The sequence below is a fragment of the Oncorhynchus mykiss genome, chromosome 5, assembly GCF_057628025.1.
Source record: "Oncorhynchus mykiss isolate SJ-2025 chromosome 5, ASM5762802v1, whole genome shotgun sequence".
Taxonomy (NCBI): domain Eukaryota; kingdom Metazoa; phylum Chordata; class Actinopteri; order Salmoniformes; family Salmonidae; genus Oncorhynchus; species Oncorhynchus mykiss.
Genome location: NC_143026.1, coordinates 49,045,429 through 49,054,797, shown reverse-complemented (window position 1 = coordinate 49,054,797; position 9,369 = coordinate 49,045,429). Strand labels below are relative to the sequence as shown.

At 42.1% G+C, this 9,369-nt stretch overlaps 1 protein-coding gene across 4 annotated transcripts; it reads right to left on the bottom strand.

Moving 5' to 3' along the window:
- Positions 1-665: 665 nt before the first annotated feature.
- On the bottom strand, positions 666-9,369 carry rpl28 (ribosomal protein L28). Of its 4 annotated transcripts, none has more exons than XM_090235092.1 (5): positions 9,109-9,369; positions 5,571-5,661; positions 5,224-5,347; positions 3,108-3,226; positions 666-799 (listed from the first exon to the last, which is right to left on the bottom strand). In XM_090235092.1, exons 2-5 carry the CDS (start codon positions 5,649-5,651, stop codon positions 710-712), a joined length of 414 nt encoding a protein of 137 aa, XP_090091218.1. In that variant the 5' UTR covers positions 5,652-5,661; positions 9,109-9,369; the 3' UTR covers positions 666-709. The 4 variants fall into 4 exon arrangements, with proteins under 4 accessions (XP_090091218.1, XP_021458892.1, XP_090091219.1 ...); XM_021603217.3 differs by having other exon boundaries at positions 8,886-9,367; XM_090235093.1 differs by having other exon boundaries at positions 9,263-9,359.

Below are 9,369 nucleotides of genomic sequence, written 5' to 3'. Positions count from 1 at the left end.
GGAACCCTGCATGGTGCCATTTATGACTTATGGCTATTATTAAACATGTTTGCTAAGAATATAATTTAACAATTAAAGAATGGACAAAAGAATACCAGCATAGTTTATAATGTTATATGCAAACAGTTTGGAAATGTGCACTGGTGGCCAGAGGGGTATCTTTTTGTTTGAATGATCACCAGAGTTGACATGGGCAGACTTCCTTACTATTCAACTTTGTCCATTAAACGAACAAAAAGTTGTCTTTTCACCACCCCCGGTTCCAGATAAGAAAAAAGTAGTTAAAACATGAGTCAATCAGAAATAAGCATTAATCGATCTGCCAAAATAAAGACAATTATGATGTAGCAGAACAACTTACATGCAGTTGTCAGCAGCAGCCGAAATAGAGATTTGCAAGAGATCAGCAACATTCTTCTAATGGCTTTATGAAATAGTCCCCTCGATTGACTCCACACTTAAACACAATTAGCTTAATGTCATTGTCAGGTTGGGTTTGCAGCTCTATTTGGTATATCCAATTATTGCCCAGCTTGTAACGTGGCAAATTAAAGTAGCTTAGCTTTTTCTGTTTAGCTAGCAAAGTTATCTAGCTTACAAATGTGCTAAACACATTGCGCTTTATTCTTATTAAAATATAAAACATTTAAGACATGACAGGGTAGTGTTTTTCAAAAAATGTTTTTATTTGTCGTAATTTATCAACTATTTATGCGGTTTTGGCAGCCTTGGAACGCCTTTTCTTTACCACCACAGGCTTCTGGCTCATCAGGATGGCGCTGGCACGACGCAGCGCAGCCTAGGAAAACAAAGCACACCACTCAACTAATGACTCAAGATGTTAGACTGAGATCGATCTTTACCTCAAGGTGTCAAACTCATTCCATGTAGGGCCTAGTGTCTGCAAGTTTTAGTTTTTTCCTTTCAATTAAGTCCTAGACAACTAGGCGTGGCAAGTTCTTTACTAGTGACCTTAAATTCATCAATCAAGTACAAGGGAGGAGCAAAAACCTGCAGCCACTCAGCCCTCTGTGGAATGAGTTTGACACATGTGCTTTACCTGCTTAGGGTCTAACCATTAATCCATCATACAACCTTAAGCCCTATGGGTTTATTCAAAGTCTATAGCAGCAAGGGCCAGTTTCCTGGACACAAATTAAGCCTACAGCTAGACTAAAAAAAGCAATTTCATTCGGTAACTGCCATTGAACATATTTTAGTCCAGGGCCAGGATTAATCCCATGTCAGAAAAATAAAAAGGTTAACCGTCAGTGAGATAGATACTCTATGTCTTGGCTGTAAGCTTGGGTAGCACTACAGCAGTCTGCAATCCCACTCCTGAATCGCACAAGATATACAGGCTTTTGTTCCAACCCAGCACTAACATACCCAATTCAACAGCCTTGCGAAAGTATTCGGCCCCCTTGAACTTTGCGACCTTTTGCCACATTTCAGGCTTCAAACATAAAGATATAAAACTGTATTTTTTTGTGAAGAATCAACAACAAGTGGGACACAATCATGAAGTGGAACGACATTTATTGGATATTTCAAACTTTTTTAACATATCAAAAACTGAAAAATTGGGCGTGCAAAATTATTCAGCCCCCTTAAGTTAATACTTTGTAGCGCCACCTTTTGCTGCGATTACAGCTGTAAGTCGCTTGGGGTATGTCTCTTATCAGTTTTGCACATCGAGAGACTGACATTTTTTCCCATTCCTCCTTGCAAAACAGCTCGAGCTCAGTGAGGTTGGATGGAGAGCATTTGTGAACAGCAGTTTTCAGTTCTTTCCACAGATTCTCGATTGGATTCAGGTCTGGACTTTGACTTGGCCATTCTAACACCTGGATATGTTTATTTTTGAACCATTCCATTGTAGATTTTGCTTTATGTTTTGGATCATTGTCTTGTTGGAAGACAAATCTCCGTCCCAGTCTCAGGTCTTTTGCAGACTCCATCAGGTTTTCTTCCAGAATGGTCCTGTATTTGGCTCCATCCATCTTCCCATCAATTTTAACCATCTTCCCTGTCCCCGCTGAAGAAAAGCTGGCCCAAACCATGATGCTGCCACAACCATGTTTGACAGTGGGGATGGTGTGTTCAGGGTGATGCGCTGTGTTGCTTTTACGCCAAACATAATATTTTGCATTGTTGCCAAAAAGTTCAATTTTGGTTTCATCTGACCAGAGCACCTTCTTCCACATGTTTGGTTTGTCTCCCAGGTGGCTTGTGGCAAACTTTAAACGACACTTTTTATGGATATCTTTAAGAAATGGCTTTCTTCTTGCCACTCTTCCATAAAGGCCAGATTTGTGCAATATACAACTGATTGTTGTCCTATGGACAGTCTCCCACCTCAGCTGTAGATCTCTGCAGTTCATCCAGAGTGATCATGGGCCTCTTGGCTGCATCTCTGATCAGTCTTCTCCTTGTATGAGCTGAAAGTTTAGAGGGACGGCCAGGTCTTGGTAGATTTGCAGTGGTTTGATACTCCTTCCATTTCAATATTATCGCTTGCACAGTGCTCCTTGGGATGTTTAAAGCTTGGGAAATCTTTTTGTATCCAAATCCGGCTTTAAACTTCTTCACAACAGTATCTCGGACCTGCCTGGTGTGTTCCTTGTTCTTCATGATGCTCTCTGCGCTTTTAACGGACCTCTGAGACTATCACAGTGCAGGTGCATTTATACGGAGACTTGATTACACACAGGTGGATTGTATTTATCATCATTAGTCATTTAGGTCAACATTGGATCATTCAGAGATCCTCACTGAACTTCTGGAGAGTTTGCTGCACTGAAAGTAAAGGGGCTGAATAATTTTGCACGCCCAATTTTTCAGTTTTTGAAATATCCAATAAATGTCGTTCCACTTCATGATTGTGTCCCACTTGTTGTTGATTCTTCACAAAAAAATACAGCTTTATATCTTTATGTTTGAAGCCTGAAATGTGGCAAAAGGTCGCAAAGTTCAAGGGGGCCGAATACTTTCGCAAGGCACTGTAGTGTTGGGCTGGAACAAAAGCCACTACACCCTGTTGGTCCCAAGGACCAATATTGAAGACCAATAGAAAAACCAAGAGGTTTAGTAGATAGAGGGCTCACCATGCGCAGGTCCTTCCTGTAGTTGTTCTTGCGGATGATGTGCCTCAGGCTGCTCAGAGTGGCGCGGGAGTTCTTGTTGATGGTGATCTTCTCATATGAAGTGGCAGGCTTGCGCTGGCCTGAGCAATAACAAGAAAAGGTATCATTAACATGACCAAGCTCCCTCAATTCTCTGAGTAAGCTCTGACTTAAAGCCATGAGCGGTTAGATCCACATGAACGTGGATCACAGGCACAACAGCTACCTAATTAATATCTTTACAACACGACAACTTTGCTAAGGTGATTTACGCCTGAGGTGGATTATCATGACATGTATCAATGCATCACCACATACAGGTATGTGAACTGTTCTTGCATTTCCTGGTTGTTATTATGGAGGGGTGAAAATCGAAACAAACGTTTCGGCATCACACCATCATCAGTGTAAAAAGGTCAGCACACACACCTGGCTTCCATTTCAAAGATGATTACACATACTGTACTTCACATTTATAAAACAGACTAAACAGCTAGTATAACATTCTTGAATAAAATACTGCTAGCGATACGTTGTACCGTAATGCACGCGCGACAAACTGAGCATTAATTTTCCAGAATGAATGTTCATTGGTACATCTGTGTTCGTAGTGTCTGTCCTGCTTGGAATTTGAGTTGAAACAAACAGGGTATGAAAAGTTAACTTCTCTATTACAGTAAAATAATGTCTCCATGTGTTACGGTGTCCATATGACCGATTCTGTTGGACCAAACCTCAAATGCAAATAGCAAGTTGAAACCGTTTGTCAGAGAGGACGATGTGATCTCATCTTTGTTGTTGTGAGTGGTAGGGGGAGGGGATTGGGAGATGCGAGAAGTTTCACTCGCCAAAATCGGTCCAAAAATAATCCCAATGTGTTTCTATGCACTTATTTTGAACCCAAGCTTGTCGCCTGCCCTCCCGCCAAAGGGACAACAAATCCCATTGTTAAGGTAGAGACGTGAGCATCTAGCCATTTTATCCAGATCTCTGATGTAAATGGGAAGGTGTGAACGTGACCAGACCAAAATGTCAACATGAGAAAAAGTAGACATAAATGCTCAAAAACAAAAATACAAAATACCTTGATTCTGCAATACAGGCATTTAGAATATTGCGCAAAAACATAAATTCTAACTAATTCCAATCTGACAGTGGGGTGGTAGATTCCCAGTCTGCCCTATGGCTCAGCTCACATGCCTACACCCAAACCATTAACTGACACAGGGCCACTCAGCTTAGATAAATCATCTGAAAGATCCAGCTTAGAGGCCCAGCTCCTGAGCTCCGATCAGCAGAAATTCATTTTAAATGGAAAATGAATGTGTTAATGTAAAAACATTTAGTACATTGAATTGCATCTCATCAATTCATGCCCCTAGTCAAGCCGAATCGTTCCAAATAAAAACGTATCGTTCCTGTATCATATCAGAGCCCATGTACATATACATGTATCGAATCATTCATGAAAGCAGAAGCATATCTCTAATTTTCAGCAATTAATATTGTATATATTAAGTCTCGTCTTTCTACACAATACCGCAACACATTTTTCAAATCTGGATGGTAAATTCAATAAAGTATTCAATAATTGTGGGTATGTTGGATGGAATCAAGGCATTAGAATGTACCAGAGGCCACCAAAATAGAGCTCCTTCGGCAAAACAATTCTAAGCACCCCCCGGCTACTTTACGTACTTGTGGAAAACACTGAATAATGTAGATCATGTATTCCATTGTACTATGTACTGACATACATCTTGTGAATTTTCTTGCTTGATCATGTGACACATCCTTGAAATAGAAGCCAGGAGTGTGTGCCAGCCATTTCACACAAATGATTGCTTGATGCCAAAACGTTTGGTTTTCATATTTTATTTACACACTTTACTGCACTATAAACTTTTGGCCACTATGAGGTTTAAATAAACATCTTAAGTTTTGTATTCAAGCCTCAAAGGGATAAATCCAAAACTTCAACAGGTCTCCCATTTCTTCCAGTATCCTAAATTTGACTCCTACGCACCTGAAACCGAGACCACTTCATATAAAGGACTTAAAAATATCTATCATTGGTATTTTGGACAACCATGTTTACCTGCGCGCTTCTTCAGCACGATAACCACACCCTTGCCATCAGCTGCAGGCTGAACACCAACAGTCTTTCTGTGCACTAGGCCGTTGAAACGGAAAGAGTTCTTGGACTTCAGGTTGTTGGGCTCCTGGTAAACAAATGAGAAATAAATTTGACTAACAAATCTTAAATCAGCAAGGACAAATCATGCAACAAGACCCTGCATGGTCAATCATGTACATTCAGACCATAGACACATTCCCAAGATATCAACACACTCAAAGAGCATGTGACTGCATGCATGATCTACTTCGTGATCCACCAGGTATGATGGTTTACTCTTACTAGGACTATCTGTCAGTTGTACTCACGGTACTGTAGGTCTGTCCATTCCTCTTGATGAGGAAGCTGGAGCAGTTCCTAATGACCATCCACTGCAGATGAGACGACATGTTGACAAACCTGGGGCAGACAAGAAGCGTCAATAGAAGTTACATAACAGTAACCAAAGACACATGTTCCCCCAAAAACTAACATTAGCTTACTCAGTACTTGTTCTAATGTTTGCTAAAAACCAGGCTATAAAACAGCAATTTTACAGGACAGGTTTGAATCCCATTTCCTGTAGTTTTCAAAAATGCACCTAACTTACCATCCACGTTGGCGAACTGAAGTAAATTGAATTAACTAAATAATGGTGTTATTACTACCTCTGAGAGTTTAGAGCTTGAGGTAGTCACCTCATTCAAGTACTTGGGACTATGGCTAGACGGTATACTGTCCTTCTCTCAGCACATGTCAAAACTGCAGGCTAAAGTTAAATCTAGACTTGGTTTCCTCTATTGTAATCGCTCCTCTTTCACCCCAGCTGCCAAACTAACCCTGATTCAGATGACCATCCTACCCATGCTAGATTACGGAGACATCATTTATAGCTCGGCGGGTAAGGGTGCTCTCGAGGGGTTAGATGTTCTTTACCATTCAGCCATCAGATTTGCCACCAATGCTCCTTATAGGACACATCAATGCACTCTATAAACGGGTTATCTCTGTATACCCGTCGCAAGACTCACTGGATGATGCTTATTTATAAAACCCTCTTAGGCCTCACTCCACCCTATCTGAGATATCTACTGCAGCCCTCACCCTCCACATACAACACCCGTTCTGCCAGTCACATTCTGTTAAAGGTCCCCAAAGCACACCCTGGGTTGCAACAAACACTCAAACTGGACAATTTTATAGCAATCATGGACATCCTTACTGACAGTTGTAGCTGCTTTGCGTGAGTATTGTTGTCTCTGTGCCCAATAATGTTTGTACCATGTTTTGTGCTACTATCATGTTGTTGCTACCATGCTGTGTTGTCATGTGTTGCTGCCTTGCTATGTTGTGGTCTCTTGTCGTGATGTGCTTTTTGTCATACACGTATATACACACACACACACATATATACATACATACATACATACACACACATATATACATACATACACACACACACACACACACACACATATACTGCTCACAAAAATAAAGGGAACACTAAAATAACACATCCTAGATATGAATGAATATAATATTCTTATTAAATACTTTTTTTCTTTACATAGTTGAATGTGCTGACAACAAAATCACAAAAATTAATCAATGGAAATCAAATTTATCAACCCATGGAGGTCTGGATTTGGAGTCACACTCAAAATTAAAGTGGAAAACCACACTACAGACTGATCCAACTTTGATGTAATGTCCTTAAAACAAGTCAAAATGAGGCTCAGTAGTGTGTGTGTGGCCTCCACGTGCCTGTATGAACTCCCTACAACGCCTGGGCATGCTCCTGATGAGGTGGCAGACGGTCTCTTGAGGGATCTCCTCCCAGACCTGGACTAAAGCATCTGCCAACTACTGGACAGTCTGTGGTTGGTGGATGGAGCAAGACATGATGTCCCAGATGTGCTCAATTGGATTCAGGTCTGGGGAACGGACGGGGCAGTCCATAGCATCAATGCCTTCATCTTGCAGGAACTGCTGACACACTCCAGCCACATGAGGTCTAGCATTAGGAGGAACCCAGGGCCAACTGCACCAGCATATGGTCTCACAAGGGGTCTGAGGATCTCATCTCGGTACCTAATGGCAGTCAGGCTACCTCTGGCGAGCACATGGAGGGCTGTGCGGCCCCCCAAAGAAATGCCACCCCACACCATGATTGACCCACCGCCAAACCGGTCATGCTGGAGGATGTTGCAGGCAGCAGAACGATCTCCACAGCGTCTCCAGACTGTCACGTGTTCAGTGTGAAGAGCACAGGGCGCCAGTGGCGAATTTGCCAATCTTGGTGTTCTCTGGCAAATGCCAAACGTCCTGCACGGTGTTGGGCAGTAAGCACAACCCCCACCTGTGGACGTCGGGCCCTCATACCACCCTTTGCGCAGACATGCACATTTGTGGCCTGCTGGAGGTCATTTTGCAGGGCTCTGGCAGTGTTCCTCCTTGCACAAAGGTGGAGGTAGCGGTCCCGCTGCTCGGTTGTTGTCCTCCTACGGCCTCCTCCACGTCTCCTGATGTACTGGCCTGTCTCCTGGTAGCGCCTCCATGCTCTGGACACTATGCCAACAGACACAGCAAACCTTCTTGCCACAGCTCGCATTGATGTGCCATCCTGGATGAGCTGCACTACCTGAGCCACTTGTGTGGGTTGTAGACTCCGTCTCATGCTACCACTAGAGTGAAAGCACCGCCAGCATTCAAAAGTGACCAAAACATCAGCCAGGAAACATAGGAACTGAGAAGTGGTCTGTGGTTACCACCTGCAGAACCACTCCTTTATTGGGGGTGTCTTGCTAATTGCCTATAATTTCCACCTGTTGTCTAATCCATTTGCACAACAGCATGTGAAATTTATTGTCAATCAGTGTTGCTTCCTAAGTGGACAGTTTGATTTTACAGATTGACTTGGAGTTACATTGTGTTGTTTAAGTGTTCCCTTTATTATTTTGAGCAGTGTATATACACACACATACACATTTTTTATCCCAGACCCCATAGGAGGCCTTTTGCCTTTGGTAGGCCGTCATTGTTGTAAATACGAATTTGTTCTTAACTAACTTGCCTAGATAAATAACGGTTAAATAAGCACCATTTTATATCTGCATTGCTTGCTGTTTGGGGTTTTAGGTTGGGTTTCTGTGTAGCATTTTGACATCTGCTGATGTAAAACGGGCTTTTAACTTTGCTTAATAGGGTAGGAAGCTACAGTAGCTAGCCATTTAACGTTAGATAAATTAAATGACCACGTTTCAGTGGCGTGGGGACTTAATATGGTATTGTCAAACCCTTTCCGATTAAAGACATAAATTAATGCATTACCATGCTCACAATCGATCAAATTGACAGTAACATTAGCTAAACCAGACTACAAATGAGGACAAAGAGCGAAGACCCGGTTTCTTGCATAGGCTGAACCTCGCCAGCTAGCATAGCAGACCGAGTTGGGCCTAGCAGCAGAATGACATATGAAGTATTTATATTCAACATTCGGTCAAATTATCGGTACAAACAATATCACACCTATGTAATAAGAATGTAAATTGTGTTGTTAAACGATTAGCAATCTAAACAACAGACCGGTCAAAAATGTAACTTTTGCATACGACGACTAGCACATGAAGAGACCACGTTACCTTTCGGAGGAGGAAGAGGAAAGAAAAGGGCGGAAACCGGATTACATTGACTATTTGATAGATCATTACACCAAAGACAGTACACTATAAAGATAGGCAGAAACTGAAATCTCGGATAACGCTTGTCGGCGATGTCATGGTGACGTTGGCTAGTTAAGCTCATGCGCAGTAACACATCAATGGGTCTAAAGGTAGTCTCCAGCCGTACTGCGCATGTGCATACCGTCAAACTCCTTTTCCGAAAATGAAAACGTGTCACTTTGTCACTTTCACGAGATTGGAGTAATAACATGTTCAACTACTTAAGACATTGCCTCGAACCTAGGTTGTGTCTTTTGATTTACAGAAAAGTAACCAATAATATAATAATTTTTCACTTCTCTCATTGACTTCTCAAACCCCAAACCCCGGCCTGGTCTACTTGGTATGTTTCGGTTTCGCAAGCTTTCCAGAAGTCCCGCGATGTTGCGCCTCTGCGTTTAGA

What these genes read in the sequence shown, in the direction of transcription:
- rpl28 (XM_090235092.1), bottom strand. Translation starts at nt 5,651, where the DNA reads ATGTCGTCTCATCTGCAGTGGATGGTCATTAGGAACTGCTCCAGCTTC. An exon ending in ATGGACAGACCTACAGTACC is followed by an intron (nt 5,348 to 5,570) that starts GTGAGTACAACT and finishes TTTGTTTACCAG; the next exon opens with GAGCCCAACAACCTGAAGTC. An exon ending in CGTGCTGAAGAAGCGCGCAG is followed by an intron (nt 3,227 to 5,223) that starts GTAAACATGGTT and finishes GTTATTGCTCAG; the next exon opens with GCCAGCGCAAGCCTGCCACT.